This window comes from Eptatretus burgeri, chromosome 3 (assembly GCF_056783735.1).
Source record: "Eptatretus burgeri isolate ZD-2024b chromosome 3, Ebu_testis_v1, whole genome shotgun sequence".
Taxonomy (NCBI): Eukaryota; Metazoa; Chordata; class Myxini; order Myxiniformes; family Myxinidae; genus Eptatretus; species Eptatretus burgeri.
Window position 1 is genome coordinate 107,867,896 of NC_140963.1, and position 20,248 is coordinate 107,888,143.

At 43.1% G+C, this 20,248-nt stretch overlaps 3 protein-coding genes across 5 annotated transcripts in view; 1 reads left to right on the forward strand and 2 right to left on the reverse strand.

Moving 5' to 3' along the window:
- Positions 1–113, reverse strand: part of LOC147030657 (CTD small phosphatase-like protein 3) — a 126,320-nt gene extending 126,207 nt beyond the window's left edge. The window contains exon 1 of the mRNA XM_085874898.1: positions 1–113. The gene's annotated coding sequence lies outside the window, so the exon portion shown is untranslated.
- Positions 7–11,168, forward strand: COPE (coat protein complex I subunit epsilon). Its single transcript, XM_085874905.1, has 10 exons — positions 7–256; positions 2,495–2,557; positions 3,142–3,242; positions 3,602–3,754; positions 5,403–5,456; positions 7,150–7,231; positions 8,947–9,102; positions 9,464–9,532; positions 10,583–10,657; positions 11,032–11,168. Exons 1-10 carry the CDS (start codon positions 146–148, stop codon positions 11,083–11,085), a joined length of 918 nt encoding a protein of 305 aa, XP_085731031.1. The 5' UTR covers positions 7–145; the 3' UTR covers positions 11,086–11,168.
- Positions 11,169–13,077: 1,909 nt separating this feature from the next.
- LOC147030659 (semaphorin-4D-like) overlaps positions 13,078–20,248 on the reverse strand; it is a 105,345-nt gene continuing 98,174 nt past the window's right edge. For all 3 annotated transcript variants that reach the window (XM_085874890.1, XM_085874891.1, XM_085874892.1), the window contains 2 exons: positions 16,491–16,546; positions 13,078–16,299 (listed from right to left, as the gene is read on the reverse strand). In XM_085874890.1, the coding sequence (XP_085731016.1) occupies positions 16,061–16,299; positions 16,491–16,546 (295 nt within the window). In that variant the 3' untranslated portion in view covers positions 13,078–16,060. The remainder of the gene's footprint in view (positions 16,300–16,490; positions 16,547–20,248) is intronic.

The window sequence follows — 20,248 nt, forward strand, 5'->3', positions numbered from 1 at the left end:
ATTTAAAAACAACACCAACACAACAACAACAAATTCAGGAGGAAGAAGAACCGCCGCTGTTTCTTTGTCGTCCGTCGGGTGACGTGGAAATGTGAGAGAGCTTCCTTGGTGCCGATTCCGCGCATGCGCACTGCGAGGCACCAACATGGCGGCGGGTTCGGCTTCTCAGGCGGAGATTGACGAGCTGTTTGACGCGAAAACAGCTTTGTACGTGGGCGCCTTTCAGCAATGCTTGAACGAGGCACAAAAGGCAAAGGTATTTACACTTTGTTTGGCGCTTGTTGGGTTTTCCTGTCTCGTACTAACCTTGGGCTGTGTTCAATTACCAAGCAGCGAGCTTGCTAGCGCTTGCCAAGTCAGCCGTTCCTTATGGGCGGTTTCGAATGGGGTGCTTGCTTGAATGCTTAAGCTATTTGGCTTAAGCTATTGCCAACTGAACACAGCCCTGATTCCCAGACACGGCCAGAACCTGTGAAGCAGTTCTGTCATATTGTTGTGGTGCCGGTGTTCGGTTTGTGAGGACGACCACCAGGGGGAGCTGTAGAGCCGTCTCACACCGAACACCGGAATTGAAGGTCGTCACCCTTGGATAACTCCAGAGTCGACGGGTCCCTTAGCGGACTGTGGTCGCCAATATCTAGACCGCGTGGCGTAGGGTTAATTGTCTCGATGTCCAATTTACCTAAGTACCCACGCAGTCTAACTGCCACACCCTCGACGGGCTCTGTCAAACTGAGTCCCTGTTACCTATGCTGTATGTAGATTGGATGTTTGGAGTCACGTGATTGGGTTTTTGATATGTTCTGCCCGCTGGGCGGCGTGTCTGTGCTTCCGTTCCCCGCAATAAACAGGGTTCATGCTTGCTTGCGCTCATGGCCTAATGTTCTTCTTTCCGTCTTGTCCGTGAACACCACACTACCGACTCGGATCCGGCGTAACTGAGCGGGGATTACCAAAGCCTGCCGGACCAAATGAACGATTTACGGCACCGACGGCCTCACTAATTCTCAATACGCACCATGCTGGGTCAATGGGAGAAAGCACAGAAAACGAGCTAGAACATTTAACCGGGGTTTATGACAATAATTGGGAGGGAGACAGAGCAGAGTTATCCGAATATGCAGGTAATTTACAGTGAGCCAAAAGCACTTAACAATTCTACTTATCAGACTGGCGACACACACACACACACACACACACACACACACACACACACACACACACACACACACACACACACACACGAAATGGACCCCTTGGCATCTTTATTCGGTTCGCGGCACCTGACAAAGGCCGTCGGTCCGATCCCCAGTCGCACGTGGGGGACTTGTGGTTCGTGGCGGAGTGCGGGTGGTGAATCGTCGGGGTCCACAGAACTCCTTGTGCCAACACCAACGACAACAACAACCTTCTGGCCACACCACTCCCGTTTTTCCACCCACAACGCCTCAGAGCGTCCCTCGAACTTTATGGACCTCCCTCAGTGGGGAGGGCCTTGGTCAGCACACCTCGCTGTTCGCCTCTAATTGTCCAGGATCCTACGGGCACAGCTTTCCTGGGCGGGTTTCGGCTATGCCCGGAGAAAGCCGCCCCTCCCCTCCACGCGTGTTTGAGGAAGGTGGATGGTGGTGAAGCCACGATTGCATGTGGAACGATCGTGGAAGCCGAGGACTGGGATCGTGAGGCCCCCCTCTCGGCAAGTCAAGGTACGAGCAGCCAATGGTCGTGATGGAGCGTGACAGGCAGGTGGTGAGATGTAATAACCTAACTATAAAAAACATCAACACACATATTCGACTCTCCCACTCGACGAAAGAAAGGGACCTGTCTCACATGTACTTACCAGCATAAATAACTTTGGGACCTGAATGTTGAGTGCACATGATTTCCAGATTCGGAACTATATATATACATACACAAAGTTCCTTCATGAACCATTTAACACTTTAACCTTTAGATGCATGAGTGCAAAAAGATAATGCCAGAAAACGGCTAAACTGGGTCATTTTTGACCCACTAATGCATCTAAGGGTTAAAATGTTCGAAACAAGTTTGTTCTGGCTTCAAGAAGTTCACTCGTGTTCATCCGGTATAAATGCCACCCATCCCCCTTTTATAGGAAATTAAACTTCAGAATAAAATAATCAAAAGCAGGGTAAGAAAGGACTGGGTACAGAAGGGAAACAAGTTTGTGTGGTGAGATAAGTATTGGGAAGGAAGAGACATGTTGAGGTGGATGTGTTGAGATGCTCAAAAATTGCCAATTTGTGTAGCGTACGTAATAAATAAACGGTCCCATGGCAATTTCAGCTTTTGGAAACATCTCAGCCTGTCCCTTGTGGTGCCAAAACGGCCCGCTTCCCGTGTGCTGTAAACTGATTTTATGAAAGTTATATTCAAAACTGATGTAATTTATCAGAGGTTGCCTGTTTTTGAACTTTTGCATGTTGGCTGTTTTGTTTATTGATTTATTTCTTTATTGTGCCCACAACAGCTGTCGAGTTTGGAGAAACAGATTGAAAGGGACGTGTTTCTGTACAGAGCATACATCGCTCAGGTTAGGAACGCTCGTTTTTTGTGCCACTTTGTGTTGTTTGATTTTGAATTTAAGAGAATTAATGACATCGGCCTCGAAGCTGTCGAGCCTGGGTTCGAATCTTGGCCCAGCTAGAAACTGTCGTCTCGGTGTTTCACAGGCAGGGTGATTCATCGGTGTGTGTGCAGTCTCTCGGCCATATGTTTTTGTTGGGTTTTTTTGTCCCGTTTTCTGATTCCTTTTTGATGTTTTATGGTTTCTTTCATGATGTTTGAACTTGCGGTGTCACCAAAGAGGAATTTCCCTGGATACGGGGCAATAAAGATTATTATTAAAGGGGCGTCCCATCTGCTGGCATTAGTTTGTGAACGTTAAAGATTCCATGGTGTCCTTTGCGAAGAGTCTGCAAACTAGCACCGGCACCATGACCAAATTCCAAGTTCCTGCCCTAACTATTGCTGGGAAGGCAATTGCAAACCACCCAGTGTAACCCTTGCCAATCAACGGCTTCGGCAGCACCGACGCTCGCAACAGAGTAAAGCACATCAGAAATCGGAATCGCTTTACAGTTCTTTCTATCACTATTATCTCCTATGTGTGTGCAGCGCAAGTACAGTGTTGTTCTGGATGAGATTGGCAGCAGCAAAGCGCGGGCCCTGCAGTCAGTGCGTATGTTTGCAGAGTTCTTGGCAAACGAGTCACGCAGGTTTGTACACGTGGCAGGTGATGTGCAACCTGCATGTAGGATGTCAAAATCGATGATATTATCTGACATGGAATATACACGGTATGTTCACATGAGTGTTGGACACTACCTAATGAAAGTACCTCTTGTTTGTAGTTTGCAAATTAAACTCGAGTGAATTTGCCATCGTTTCAAAAAATATTTGTTGAGCAAATTTCGATGACTCTGCACAGGTGTTTCATTGTCCAATGAATGCAAGTCATTCTGTTCTTCGTGGGCTTTAACACCATCGGACTTCATTTGAATACAGAGCTTTTGTCTGCCTTTATTTTGAGCATCATCAAGCCGTGGCTCCAAATGATCGGGTGTGTGTGTTAAAGGGATGCCATAATAGCTGAGATGGAGAAGATCTTAGCCAGTGGTGTGGCAGTGGGAGACTCCACAAGTTTGCTTATGGCTGCCGCCATTTTTCTTTGTGATGGAAACACGGACGCATCGCTACGCACACTGCACCAGTCCGACCACCTGGAGTGGTGAGTGCACTTCGGCAAGATTTTTTTTTTGCTAACTTTGCTTGCCTTTGGATTTTGTGCCTTAAAAGTGGTCATTGAGTCCAGCATTTTTTATTTCTCACACAACAGTGACTGCTGTGAATAAAGATTACAGTGATTGGTTTGGACAGGCATGTCGTGTGGAATTTCTGCAAAAAGACAAAAAAACAAACAACTTATTTTACATCTATGGTAATTATCTGTGGTTTCAGTGTCTCGTTTTTTTTTTTTGTTTGTTTTTTTTTTTGTTTTTTTTTTGTTCTCCAACAAAGTCGATGCTCATGGAAGAGCGAGAACACAGAACGGATCAGGACGCAACAGAACAGAAGGAAAAAGAAGACTAAGAGGGTGTGCCAACAACAGTGTTGAGTGATAAAATAAAAGGGTGCAGGTAAGAATGAAGGGTAGACAAACGTACAGTGGATGGTTAAGCTGGATGCAGGATCAAACTGTCAGGAAGGGAAAAAACTGGAAAAGTAGGAGGGAAAGGGGTGTTTATGGGGTGGAAAATATCATGGCCTTGGATGGGGGATGATTTGAGATGGTAACTACTCGCTGACTTGAAGATCTAGAGGGGAGAATGAGATTGAAGAGTTGGTTCCACAGGTGTATGGTGAGGGAGGGAAGTGTTGGGGGGGGGGTGGAGAGAACGAATGAGTGGAGGTGAGTAATGATTCCGGATTTAGGTACTTTCACCAGAAGGGGTTTGATGGTGGATTGCGTGCACCCTTCAGGAACCTGGTGGGGACAAAGCAAGGGAAGAGTGGAGGGTGCAAGACCAGAAAGGATGCATTAGAAGACAGAGAGACCACCAACCTGTCTGCGATGGGAAAGTGATAAGCCCATAGACTCGGCTTCATCATGGGTCATTCCAATAATGTTGAAGGCCTTGGTTTCCATGGCGTCAAGCTAAGCAAGATGTGAGGTTGGAGCACTAGCCCAGAGTGGAGCCATCAAGGTCTGCAACAAATTTTGGAGATGTCAGAGTTAAATGAAGCACTTGAGCTGATTATTTATTGCTTTGCAGTGGCAGTGATAGTGAATGGCACAAATGTAAATTGTGACAAATGCTCAAGCACAAATAGATCGACAGTGGATTGAAAGCAGTTGTCCTGTTTCCCATAAGCTTGATGATTTCGGGTGTCATGATCCAAACCACAATGAAGAATTCTCCATTGAAGTATTTCAATGCTCGAGTGTCTGCCAAACAAGTGAGCTTGATTTTTCAGGGGTTAAGCTGTTTGGCTGATTCGCCCACTGAACTCTAAGGCCTGAATCCCCACGATGATTACTGAAAATTGCAATTAACGGACTTGTCTATCACGAACTCGTCTTGCTCATTAAAGCTAGTGTCATGAAGGTCATGGTGATTAGCATACCTCCATCAACCTTTTGTTGATTCCATCCATCGTATTGCTTAATTATTTGTTTTGTTTTTCTTCTGAATTATCAGAGTGGTGGCTCATAGAGGGTTAAATACGCATTTGAACCTTTTCATGAGATCTCAAACAGGCCTGCTGCTGAGAGTTGGTGTTAACACATTCTCTCCACTGTTTACAAAAATGATTGACATCGTACTGGTGTTGAGGTATCGTTATGTTTCCTGAGTGTTGGTGTGTGGTGTGTGCAGCATGGCGATGATGGTGCAGACTTACTTGCTCCTTGAGCGAGTGGATTTGGCCCGGTGAGAATCCTGCTACGTTTCTCTTTTGATTAAGAAATCGTTTTAACTATCACTTTACTTCCTGCTGATTAAGATGGATTCTGACTAACAGGCAGTACCTGCCATGTGCACACCTGTCTTTGGCCCACACAATCGTTTCCCAGGGCAGTCGAGACAATTGAACATTATAAAAAAAAAAATACCTGGCTGTTTCTCTTCCAGATTTACTCCGGTGAAGTTTTGAAAGTTATTTAGTAGTTTATAATGGGATGTGTCATGGAATAGCCTCCCAAACGATTTGTTCTAGTATGTTCTGAATTATAAATGTTCTGTGACCCAAATACAATGAAAACCTCCATATAAGCAAAGAGCGTTCTGCCGACCGACCCTACCGACCTACTTCTCGTGTAAACGACTAGTAAACTCTCACCTCCCCATTGTTCTCACATCCTCTGAGGCCCTTTTTGTACAGCTGCTGCCTTTAATGAAGTTTAATAATGAAACGATAGAGTGGAGTCAATTTGGCTAACCACTGAATGCACTTTTACTGCTTTGCCTTACAACGCCCCCCCCTCCTACCCCCTCCCCAACACATACGTAGATCAATATGAGCATGAAAAATAACTGATTCCCAGTTCAACAAATTTTTTTTTTTGGCCTTGAATGTTAAATTACTCCCAGAAGGAACGCAACACAGAACATGGACAGAAAAGACAACTCATTCTGGTCTGTTAGTGAATTGGAAGCTCCTCCTTGGGTTAAAGACCTTTGCAGAACTACTTTTTTTTGTATACCTTTTTGAGGCTCGTATGATAGCTAACACATAACGCACAGCAAGGGGGGCATGAGACAGGAGGGGCGGGAGTGGGAAGGACGAAACAGTGGGGAACAGAGACATTGGGAGATCTGTGGAAGGGAGAGGGATGGGGCGGGGAACACGGGGTATACAAGATGGACATTACAGCGACTTTCTGGAAGTAAAGCAGGAAATTTGAAGGAGGTGGGTTTGGGGTGGTTGAACGGGGGTAGAGAAGATCGAGGATTTGGATCAGGGACGATAAGAGGTGGTGGTGAACAGCTGTTTTGAAGGCCTGGAGGGAATAATTGGATTGAACAGAGTGAGGGAGTTTATTCCAAAGGTGGGGAAAAAGAGGAATGAAAGAGTGAAAGTGAGCAGTGATTCGTGATTTTGGTAGTTTTACCAGAAGGAGGTTGTTGGCAGACCTTGAGCGCCCTTTGGAAATATGGTGGGGACAAATCGCTGACAGAGCAGGGGGGCGGGGGCGAGACCAGAGAGGAGACTAGAGAAGACAGAAAGACAACCAACCTGCCTGTGGTGAGAGAGTGAGAGGCCCAAAGACTCAGCCTCATCACGGGAGATGCCAATGATCCAAAATGCCTTTGTTTCCACAGCGTGAAGCCGAGAAAGGTGGGATACAGGAGCACAAGCCCAGAGGGGAGAGCAGTACTCTATCAGGCTGTAGACGAAAATGATATTTTGCATGATATTTTTAATTGTTTTGGGGGGATTTATAGAAGACGGCTGCAAAATAAAAAAAACGTATTTACTCATCATTCATCATAGATCTTCAAAAGTTTTTACATAGCTTCTCAGTGGAAGAAAGAATAATTGTGAAGCTCACAGCGATCGAGTAGTTGCATTGGAGTTGTAACAGAACTGTGGATACATGTGACTCATGATCCAAATGTGCAGGAAGGAACTAAAGAAGATGCAGGATCGAGATGAGGATGCAACATTGACACAGCTGGCCCAAGCCATGGTACACTTATCCATGGTATGTCGATGATTCCTTTTCTTCTTTCTCTTTTGTCATTATTCTCTTCTGGTCACAATATAATTTTGTCCTATATGACCCAAAATATAATTCCTCATTCTGCAAATCGATCTATCCCCATCATGATGCATACAAGTGATAGCTGGAGAATGTCAGTAGTGTTGACCTGATTTTTTTTTTTTATCCCCACGCTTTTTGAAAAAAATGGGGGGGACAATGTAATCTGCTCCATCCGTTCATCTGTCTGTCTGTCACGCTATCTCAGACTCCTAAACGGTTGTGTAGAAATTCACCAACTTTAGTAGTTACTAAACAACCCGTGAACCCGTTGGGTTCCTGTTGTGACAGCGGTTGATTAAAAAAAAAAATTTTTTTCAAGAAAAAAATAAAAACATAGCTCCAGCGAACTATACCGCTGAGATTGTTTGCATTGATCAAATACTCCCGAAGAGTAGTTGACTGAATCGGGAATTGATTTTTTTAATAATTTTTTTTCGTTGCCCGATTTGAACGAAACTTGATATTGCGCGTCAATGTGAAAAAAAAAAACGGAGAAAAGAAATTATTGTGCGTAATCTTCTAAACACAATTTTATTTATTAATGAACACGGAAGTATTAGATTAAAATGGCGATGTTTATTTTATGCTTAAAAATAAATCGTTCTTTGTCTCTACTAAATGTTTGAGATTTTCAAATAAATTATTTCAAGAAAAAATGAAAAGATAGCTCCAGCGAACGATACCGCTGAGATTGTTTGCATTGTCAAATTCTCCCGAAGAGTAGTTGACTGAATCAGGAATTTATTTTTTTAATAATTTTTTTTCGTTGCCCGATTTGAACGAAACTTGATATTGCACGTCAATGTGAAAAAAAAAAAAACGGAGAAAAGAAATTATTGTGCGTAATCTTCTAAACACAATTTTATTAATGAACACGGAAGTATTAGATTAAAATGGCGATGTTTATTTTATGCTTAAAAATAAATCGTTCTTTGTCTCTACTAAATGTTTGAGATTTTCAAATAAATTATTTCAAGAAAAAATGAAAAGATAGCTCCAGCGAACGATACCGCTGAGGTTGTTTGCATTGATCAAATTCTCCCGAAGAGTACTTGACTGAATCGGCAATTGATTTTTTAATAATTTTTTCGATGCCCGATTTGAACAAAACTTGATACCACACACCGCAGGAGAATGGTGAGTAAGGTGGCCCTAAAATTTTTGCAATGTCGTGTACCGTTTTGGCTGTATTTTGGGAACGTACATGCATACATACAAGATGAGAGTTTTAGTAATATATAGATAGATGATCACAAGAAGCAAGAAGCTGTTTCATACTCCAGGCGTGGGCACTTGGGATCACAGGGGTCAAAACAGAAATTGTTTTAACTCAAAAATTTAAATCGTCATTCCTGGTGGAACCTTTTGCCATCTTTCAACTTTGCTTGAGGTGGGGAAGTGTGGGGCATTGACACACCTTCGACTTGTGATTGTTGTGATTGTTTTTCACTTATTTATGTTTCACTAGTAAAAAAAAAAACCAGGTTCTCCAGTTAATTATCAGTCTCAGCTCATTTCCATTTAATAACGTTATGTGGTATGGTAATAGCCAGCGCATAAGTATCGTAATCCGATGATGAAACAAAAGCTACATTTCATCTCGGCCTCTTTCTATTGAAACCTGTTCTTCAGGACTTGCACCTTTGCACACACAGGGAGGAGACAAACTGCAGGATGCATTCTACATCTACCAAGAGCTGGCTGACAAATACAACCCAACACCGTTGCTCCTGAATGGACAGGCAGCCAGCTTGATGGCACAAGGTCGTTTTGAGGAGGCAGAAGGGCCACTGCAAGAGGCCTTGGAGAAGGTAGGCCATGATGGATGTGCTGAAGTTTTCCAGCCCACTTCTCCCCTGCCCCCTCCCCACCCATTCAGAAAGATAGACTTCAACTGCTGGTTCAGGGGATTGGCAAACAGGACCTCAATTCACTGACTGTAACCTTTTCATGCAATATGTTTGTCAAAATTGTTTCATTACCAATTTTATGTTACATCTGATTCATTATCGTTTTGGGATGGCAATGAAAGTAAAGAACAACAACTTTGCTCACATACCATCTTCCCAGGATTTGTGCAGAAGCTCCCCCTGGAAGTTGCTTGTGTTGTTTTTCATCTTGGAGTCGGTAGAGATAAAGCATTGTTTTTCTTCCCAATACCCTGCTGCATAGGATGGTAACAATCCAGACTCGCTCATCAACCTCATTCTCGTTTCTCAACATCTTGGAAAGCCTCCGGAGGTACTTCTCACATTTTTGATGGGCTGTGATAGCCAAATCGCATTAAGCATGTCTGTCATTGGTACCAAGTAACTGTAAAGCATGTTTATGTTTTTGTCTAACTGATAGGACATTCCCTTTGCAAAACGAGATGCATTTCAGCACAGACACCGATCCTCAACTGAGCATAAATATTTTTCTTCTCATTTTTCTTCCTGGAACAATTCGATTTCTTTGACTTTGAAGAAATATCCAAATTCCACCTTTAAAACAAAAAAAAAATTCCCAACAAAACTACAAACTTTTTTTGTGGTGTGGACCACCAGTGACGCCTCATAATCTCAAGTGTCAGCCGTAGGCAACTCTGTGATCCGATGTTTGACCTCTGAGACTTTGTTGTCTTCAGTTGATTGTGGTTTGCTCTTGTAATGCCTACACAATGTGGCATATCAGCTACTTACCCATCATGAATATCACTTTAGATTCCAGGGAATGACCAGAAGTGTGTATTTAAACACGACTGGCAGAGTATCTCCGACGGGGTCATAGATGTCTCGCGTCAAATGAGAAATTTTTTTTGTAGTGTGTCTTGGCAGAAATGGGAATTCGACATGAAGTGATGATGTGGACCGTGACACATGGTACAGGTTTATGTTATAGACAATGGTAGTCTGCTCAGAAGAAGAACCAACATCGTTGGTGATTAAAATTGGCAAATACACTGCCATTCAATGTCGGATAATTTTAGTTGGTACCACGTGTAGCTTCAGCATTTTGTCACCGACGTGACACTGGCATTGTAAATGTTTGTGAAGATTAAGATGCCCTGATTGCCTCCACAAATTCACGTGAGAACGCCCCCATCTCGGTATTAAAGTACAGATAGGATTACTCCTAAGTGGTTGTTTTAAATCGATTTTGCAGTTGGATTTTATTTGATAAGTAATGCAGGGACTGAGATTCGATTCAGTCAATCGTTGTGGGAAATTTTCAGAGAATTTGAATGAAGAAAGTGATTTGTTGGTGATTTCTCTTTTCTTTTAAACTTGTGGAAATGTCTTTTCACTCCAGGTTTCCAATCGGTACCTCTCACAGATGAAGGATGCCCAACGGAGTCACCCTTTTGTGAAAGAGTACATGGCTAAGGTAAGTGGTACTCTATTCTTCCTGTAAAGTGGCATTCATTTTGTCAAGTCAAGTCACTCATGCCTCAATCACCGACTTGCTTATTATATCCTGACAAACTAATAATTGGCGAGAAAAGGTCACCCTCGGATGGCAATTCTTTTTTGTTGCACTTCAAATCTGTAAATAAGTTGGTGTTCCTCGAATCGAAAATCTAAAAGTTTGGTCCGAGTGACCTCTTTAAATATGAATACCATCTAAGTCAATAGGATTAAAAAAAAGATATTATTTCACCAAGAAGTGAGTATGAAAGGTTTGACTTGTGGTTGTGTAATAAATTGCCTGCTTATTAAAAAAAAAAAAAACATGTTCTCTCCTCCCTGTCTCTGCTTCAGGAGAACGACTTTGACCGCCTGGCACTCCAGTATTGTCCGTGCGTAGAAAGCTGAACTATCCCAAAAGACTGGATTCCTGTGCAATGTATATGATTTTGAGGCGGAGACATTTGGACCAATAAAAAATTTGGAACGATGTTGCCATAATTTTTATTTTCTACCTGATTGATCATTAACCTCAGTGTATTAAGGCATCCCAGTGCAGTATGATCACAGCAGGAGTTTCATCATGTAAATTCCATTTTTGAGTTGTTCTGCAGAAAATACAAATGACTCCACAAGATGCTTACTAAATGTGACACGTAAGTGAATAACCTGTCAAATCTGTCCTTATGGATGGGGTAATTAGCTCCGCCACCGAATGTGGGCAGCGGTTATGTTTTTATCCCTGTCTGTGTGAACAGGATATCTAAAACTTTTATGGACGGATTCAGACAAAATTTGGTGTATATGATAAGGACAAATTGATTAGACTTTGGTGAAGATCTGGATACGATCTTTTATTTTTTTCTTTCTTCAAGTGATTTTTCATGATTGAAAGATAACATGCGATATCAAAGTAGTGAATGTATTTGGCCGAAACTTGCTGGACAGGTTTCGTGTGTGACACGGAAGAATTGATTCAATTTTGGAGAAGATCCGGATACGATCATACAAGTGATTCTTCACCATTGAGAGATGGGACCAGAAAATAAATATTGCATGTTATTTCAAAAAATTGAGCTGTAAGTGTTTCAGCGGCAATATCACATTTCACACTTGAAACCATGGCTGGGATAAATCGCACATAAGACTCCACTATGCTGTTATGGCAAAAAATATTGGCACCCTTGCACTTTTTTTTTCTTTCGAATAATGCACCATTTCTTCCAGAAAATTGTTGAAACTAAAAAAATCTTTGGTATCCTCATATGTATTTCTTTGGGTTGCAGTGGAACAAAACAAAAAAAGCTGAAAAAAATGACAATCTTAGCTTATTCCACATAGACAACCTAAAATGGCCCAGACAATACTATTGGCACCTTTGAGAAGCTGGTAGAAATAATTAGATTTCATGCAGGTGATTCTCCTTTACTTTGGAATTGAACTCACCTGTGGTGAGTTGCAGGTGCCTGCAATATAAAAAAAAAAAATCACATTCAACTAGTTTGAAGAGAGAAAAGGAGTCATTCTGCTGTTTTGTGCCACTGAGCATGGAGAAAAGAAAAAAACAGAGAATTGTTGGAGGTCATCAGACACAAGATTGTAGCCAAACATGGACAATCTCAAGGCTACAAGTCCATTTCCAGAGACCATGATTTGCCTGTGTCCACCGTACGCAATGTTATCAGGAAGTTTAAGGCCCATGGTACTGCAGCCAACCTCCCTGAACGTGGCCGCAAGAGAAAACACCTCAATCAACTGCCAAACAGATTCAAGCTGACCTTCAGACGTAAGGAATGACAGTTTCAACTCACACCATCCATCGCCAACTCCATGAAAGGGGGTTCTATGGTAGGAGACCCAGGAGGACCCCACTGCTGAGAGAGACATAAGAAAGCCTGACTGGAGTTTGCCAAAACACACCTGAACAGGGTAAAATCCTTCTTGGAGAATATCCTGTGGACAGATGAGACCAAATTAGCATTTTGTTAAAATGCATCATCTCTGTTTACAGAAAACAAAATGAATCCTTTAAAGAAAAGAACACCTTCTCTACAGTCAAACATGGAGAAGTTTCAGTGATGTTTTGGGGTTGTTTTGCTGCCTCTGGCACTGGGTGCCTCGAATGTGTACATGGTATCATGAAATTAGATTACCAAAGCATCTTTGAGCGCAATGTTCAACCCAGTGTCAGAAAGCTGGGTCTCCGTGAAAGGTCATGGGTCTTGCAGCAGGACAATGACCCCCAAACACACTTCAAAACGCACCCAGGAATGGTTCAAGACAAAACGCTGAACTGTTCTGAAGTGGACAGCAGAGTCCAGATTTAAAATCCCATTGAACACCTGTGGGGAGATCTGAAAACAGCAGTTGGGAGAAGGCACCCTTCAAATCTGAGAGAACTGGAGCAGTTTTTTACAAGAGTGGGCCAAACTGCCAGTAGAGAAGTGGAGGAAGCTCATTTATGGCTATATGGAGCAATTGACTGCAGTTATTTTGTCCAAGGCTGTGCTACCAAATATGAAGTCTCGGGTGTCAATAATTTTGTCAATGCCAATTCTTTTTATTCTCTGATTTGAAAGGATATATTAAGTTCTGAATCAAAAACAAAGGTTCTGTAATATTATCAGTGAAATAAAGAATTGTGGAGACCAAATACTCATGTCAGTTTCAACGTATTGTTGGAGAAAATTGTGAGTTATTTGAAAACGGTGCAAGGGTTCCAATATTTTTGGCCACGACTATGTTAAAAACAATACATATACACTATGGAATCCACATACAATCTGATGACGAGAAAAATCAGACTGGCAATGGTATATGTCTATATGTTTGAGGAAGATAAATAACGATGTTATTTATCTACGAGAGATAAACAAATAACGATAAGTTATTGATCCACCTTAACACCGAGTTAATGCAAAGTGGAAAACCCCCTTGTTGAGGGGGAAATGAAGTCACGGCAACCTGTCATGTGACTCCGAGCTTCCCCTGTCAAATTTGGTTGAGATTGAATAAGTAACGACCGAACGTATCAGTCATACAGACACCAAATTGTTTATTTTGGTGTGATAGTATGATGTATAAAACAATAATAAATGTCACGTTTGAAGCACTCTGTGTCACTGTACTGTGCATAGCAATTGTATAAAAGTTCATCATACAGACAGACACCAAAAACCACCAACCTCATTTAAAAAAGGCCACACATTGAGTATTTACTTCAGTTACAGAAACTTCAACATTTGAAGCATTTATTTTATTTATTAAAACAAGGTGCCTCTGAGCTGTTTATCCTGCGTTCAAATTGGTACCCAGCTATAAACTGTCATCCCGGTGTATCGTAGGCAGGGTGATTCATCAAGTGTGTCCTAGGCATCCCGTCTGCCCGCATTAGTTGGTGGACATTAAAGACAGCATAGTGACCTTTGTGAAGAGGAGACGAGCAAGCTATTGCCGGCACCCTGAGCAAATTTCAAATTCCTGTTCTCAGATACATGGAACAACGGTGTGACTGTGCCCCTGCAACAACTTGTGCTAACCTGCAGCGACGTGATGACAAGTAAAAGTTACTTCTCTTCCCCTTCCAATTTTAGTTTTTGGGGAGTCTTTTACATTTCATCAGAACTTAAAACCACTCTTCCCTGTCTCTACTATTCACCTTTAGTAATCCAATCAAAAAACTGTCATACTTAGCATTTGATGCACACCTACATTCATTAATTATAGGTTTGCTGGAAAACATCCATTGTGCCCTTTAATAGTTTGTGACCAGACCGATGTAAAGTACAAACAGCACTACATCAAAATATTGCAGCAACAACACAGCAATACAACCACACACAAAAAAAACAGTTTTGAGTACAGTAGATGGTTGCAATAGTTTATTGACAAGGAAACAACTGATTTACTAAAAATGGGCCACCATCGTGTACCCATCAATGCTGTAGTCTGCGGACAAGAGAATACAAAACATACAAAACAAATGAACAAGAAAATAAATAAATAAACAAGCAGCACCCTGACAAAAGTGGTCCCTGAAGTATTCCAACAATACTTTGAAAATAAATCTGGTATTTTACTCTGGGGAAAACCTTCAGCCTCTCAGCTACACCAGAGCAATTCTTGTTCATGGTATCATCTTCAAAAGCATATTTACATGTTTAAAAAATGACAGCAGATTTTATTTTATTTTATTTATCCCATTATTGTTTGTCATAAGGTTTGGTTTTTTTTGTCTTCAACAAATATTTTGCAGAATAGCCAAGTGGTAAATAAGGTTGATTTATATTGGTCCATGATTCCATATTCTGCAAGGAATTTTTTAACCCAGAAAATTAAAAAAAATATATATCATTTTCATCGTGAAGTGTATGCATTGAACAAGTGATAGCCAGAACCCACCTCCGTGTGTGTGTGTGTGTGTGTGTGTGTGTGTGTGTGTGTGTGTGTGTGTGTGTGTGTGTGTGTGTGTCTCCTTAGTAATGATGCAATCAGCAAATCACATTTGCAATTCAGAATGGTTTCAAAGGCTTAATACTCATTTGGACATTCGTTAGCTTTTAAGGCTGGACATTTATCTGTGACTTAAAGTTAAAACTATTTTGTAAGGCATTTTCTGACCTTCCATGTTGGATCTAATATACTGATTGTACAGCACTGCAATAATTCTGAAAATAAATAATCTCAATAATCTTCCGAGTTGATGGGAGTAAATGCTGTACTGTATGGAGTCGAGCAACACAACAACCCATGTCGGAGTGACGGGTGTGTACTTCGATTCGTGTGCCGGACGAACTCTCAAAACTATGTATAAGGACGAACATAGGGTGCACAGCATAGTTTTGAGAAGGGCAAGTGTCACAATAGAGTACAATGAACGAGGTGTATTGAGGTGCAGCCGGTTATTTTTACACGATAACTAAAATGGTATACCCACCTGGTCCACCCTGACTCGCAACTGCACACCCAGCCCCAGGGGCTATGAGGTATCAGGAACGTGGCTTTTGTCTCATCTGCTTTGCATTTTTTTTTTGTAAATAAATCGATAATGCTTCATTATTAAATTTTCAACCCAACAATTAAATTGGCTTCGACATTACAAGTCATTATGCTCTCAGTTTGCCAACCCAAACTGGCTAAAATTGGGCGAGAGTTTTCAGTTGCACAGAACCTCAGGGTTGTAGTGTGCTTGCACTTTTTATGATGTAAACTTTCCCCTGGATATTGGCAAACACAATTCTCCATATTCAAGTTGAGTGCGCACGTCATACGTGATGTTTAAAAGGTCTCTCAACATAGCCAACGAGATAGGCTCCAACCAGTTGGCCAATAAAGCCCAGGAAAATAACTTTCCTTGTGAAGATGCCAAAAGCAGCTGATCCATTCAAGTTAATGGGATGACTTTCATCTCACAATGCAGTTCGGAAGTCGGTTCGTTCCTGCAAACTGTCCTCTGTTCTGGAATGTTCCTCACGTGTTGTCGCCGATGGCCGATTCTCGATTTGCACAGGCGTATCCAGTTCCACAGCATGAGAAGTACCACGAAAGAGGTGAAAAGGCAAACTGAAGCAAGCAGGCCAAGTTTGCGTTTGTAAAATGTTTGTCGATTTTCTGGGTTTGGCGCTGTCAGTGAGCAAGGTTCATGAATTAGCACACCTGAAGCATAAAACCAACACTACATCGTAGGTGTGTGTGGGATTCTGTAACTTGCGCTCACTACACACCGACTGCTTTTTATAAAAGGAATATTACAAATCGGTTGGCAAATTTATGTTTGCGCAACTTATTTATCAAAATGTTGAAAGATGACTCACGATCCACTTCCAGGCACTGAGACATGCATCCACCTTTCAGGTCTTGCAGTAGATCACTGGAAAAGAATGGTACGAAAGTTGCGCATCAGTGTTGTCAAAGGGGAACCCAAACGCTCAGAACACCTCCATGCTAATCTATCCCTTGATATCCTACAGAGTAGATCTGATGTCTTTTTCTGATTTCCGGATGATAAAGTTGATAAATTTGCGATTAAAACTCAATCTTCTTCTTCAGATTAGCCATGATGTCACACCTGGAAGTGGACCACCACATCTGTACTGTATATGGGTTGCATCGCGGTACAATTTAACTCAAACGGCGAATAATTTTAGATGTTTTCCACAAATATTCCGAGTCGATACGTCCTTGATTGTTGTGGTAATACAAACCGAGATTGTTTCATGCTACACAAATGGCCAAAAGATCCCGAGTTTGCCAGAAATTGGGCAAGGTTTGTCCAAAATACCCGAGTGTTGATGGGGCCTATAAAATGTTCGCTGTTGTGCTTGGAACATGTTACAGAGCACAGTTATCAAACAAAAGAAGGTGAGATCTTGTGGTTATCCACTACGATAATGCGTTGGGGTGGTGCTGCGGTGTCGTCCACCAGACGGCGGTCCCATCGTGTGGGTGCCTGAAATGTCCCATCCTTAAGAGAGGATGATTACTTGTCTGTTATCATCTGAACTCAAGCGTTTGAACATCGGTATTGCAGCACTCTGAGGTTCGGAGACTGCATTGTGGCAAGATCATGTTGGGTGGTTACAGATACTACTGGTCTGGTCGCTCTAATGGTTACCATGCCAAAGGAGCTACTGTAGCTGTGTCCAATAAGCTGACTCCAATGATAATAGAGGTAACACCGGTCAACGAGCGTATTATGAGACTAAGGATTCATCACTCCTTGGGTGTCGCTTCCCTGATTTCAATGAATCGACTAGAGCTGATAGGGATGGTTATGAGACGTGTTCGTCCCCATGGATCTGTAACTATGAACCAGAATAGCACTAAGTTCCTTGACTTTGCAAGAAGTCATAGACTGAGGGTGGCTGGTTCATTATTTGAGCACCCACAGGCTCAATGCTGGACTTGGTATTCCAACGCTGGTGGTGTGGCAAAGGAGATTGACCATGTCCTCATTGATGGTCACTGGAGGATGATCCAGAACTGCAGGGTCTTACCGGTGTGCTCAGTTCTCTATGCTGACCATAGGTTTCTTGTCGCAACTCTGAAGTTGCAGTTTAAATCCGAGAGAATGGTGTCAATCCAGCCGAGGCCAGACGTTGGCAAGCTCAAGGATGAGAGGGTAGCTGAGGAGTTTGCGAACAGGCTGAGTGGGGTTTGGGAGGGTCTGGATTTTTGGGGAAATCCTGAGGAGTTGTGGAGTGCCTTCAAGACCACCATCCTTGATGTTGCAGGAGGATCTCTTGGAACTCATCGTAGGATGAAGATGATTTTTGTCTCTCAAGGGACACTGGATACCATTGACCAGAGTTGCAGGGCCAGGCTAAATGGCAGAGCTGAGCTGTTCAGGGAGCTGAGGTGTAAAACTGTACGTGTGCGAAGGGTGGACAAGGAGACGTATGTGTGAGGAATCTGAGGGGGTAGAGCAACACCTCTGGTCAAGCGATTCTCGTCCTGCTTAGAGGGGAATTCGCGCATTGCGTTTTTTCAAGCCTGTCCCTCGGAGCACTGCAATTAGAGCAGAGGGTGGTGGGCTCTTGACAGAGGAGTCTAAAGTGAAGGCCCGCTGGGCTGGTTACTTTGATCGACTGTACCAGGCTGATGCACCAGCTGTTGAGTTGGTTGTCAGGAGTGTTACTATCCCTATTGCTGACCCTCCAATCAACTGTGATCCACCTTCATTTGTGGAAGCACAGGCTCCGGTGAACCGTTTGAAATGGGGTAAAGCTCCTCGGATTTGTGGCATCCATGATGAACTTCAAAGCTGGTGGAAATGCTGTACTCATGTTGTTGCATGTTGTTCTGTGCTCTGCCTGGAACACAGGCATCATCCCAACTGAATGGAAGAGGAGTCTTGTTTTTTCTCTCTGGAAAGGAAAGCGTGATCGCCAAGACTGCAGCAACGATTGAGGCGTGACGCTACTCTCAGTGACTGGCAAGGTCTTTGCTCGGATAATTCTTCATCGGGTTCACCACCATCTGCTTGAGCACAAGTGCCCAGAGCAGTCAGGCTTTACACCAAAGAGGTCAACGACTGACCGTATCCTTGCTCTTTGGGTCCTCACCAAACGCAGGCGAGAGTTTCGGCAGGGGCTGCTTGCAGCCTATGTTGATCTCTGTAAAGTGTTCGATTCAGTGAATCGGGATGTCCTCTGGAGGATTCTTGGTCTTTGTGGGGTGCCACCAAAACTGATCAATGTGATGTATGAACTATACTCTGATACTGAGAGTGCTGTGAGATGTGGTGGTATCATCTCCAGCTTATTTCCAGTTGTTACTGGAGTTTGTCGGGGTGTGTACTGTCCCCCACACTTTTCAGTGCTTCTCTGGTCTGGATTCTGCAGAGGATGTAGGAGATATCTAACTGTGGTGCATCCTTCGGGAATGTCAAGATCTCTGACTGATTTCACAGATAATGCAGTCATCTTTACAGAGACTCTGCATATCCCTTTGGGGGCCCTCGTGGTGCTGATTGATGAGTCTGAGCCACTGGGATTACGGGTTTCCTGGGTCAAACCCAAGATCCAGGCTTTCAATGACACCTTGGATACTGCTACCTTGTCTGTACATGTTTGTGGTGAGGATGTTGAGGTCGTGGAGAGATTCACTTACCTTGGCAGTGATCTTCATGTCTCTGCCGGCTGTGAGCCAGAGGTCAATAGACGTCTGGGTTGGGCCTGGGGAGTCATCGGTTCACTGGATCATGGGGTGTGGCGCTGCCGGTACCTGTGCGGGAGGAAGAGAGTCCGAGTCTTCAGGTCCTTGGTACTTCCAGTCTTGCTCTATGGATGCGAGACTTGGACTTTGACCAAGGATCTAAGATGGAGACTTAACTCCTTTGGTACCAGGACTCTTCGGAGAATCCTTGGCTATCGCTGGTCGGACTTTGTGTCCAACGAGCGGTTGCTGAGAGAGACTCAAATGAGATTTGTTTCCTGCATCATCCTGTGAGTGTCAGCTGTGGCTGTATGGACATGTGGCTCGTTTTCCTGACACTGATCCTGCTCACCAGATTCTCATCGAGGGAGCCTTGTGAGTAGAGGAGGCCAATGGGCCGACCCCCTGCCTTGTGGTTGCAGCAGGTTGACCAGCATCTCAAGGAGATGTGGATAGACCAGGCATCTGCCTGGGGGATGGCCAGAGGCCCCTGGAGTACTGGCTGAAAGTGGACGCAGCGACGCGCTGCTCCGGCGCATGCTCCCATACCAGACATGACCTGAACACCTCCACCATCTTCCTCTGAATCACTCGCACAAGTCTTGAAATAATTTGGTTCCACAATTCCCCCTGAAAGCATTTCCATTACTAATTTTGTCTCCATTAGTTTCTTCTAAAATCCCAAAGATCACTTTCAATATTCTGAGAACCATCAGAGTTACTTACGACAGTGGAATAAGTGTCGGAATCCGAGCTCGACATGCACCGTTTCTTAATGTAAACCACCGTTCGAGTCAATATGGCTTCAAAGTGCGACGTCACGAGCAAACTCGAAAATCGACACTAAGGCTTTTTTCGACACTTTGATTGGCAAAAACAAATTCAATTGATTTTTCCCTTCAAATTAGACCGTGAT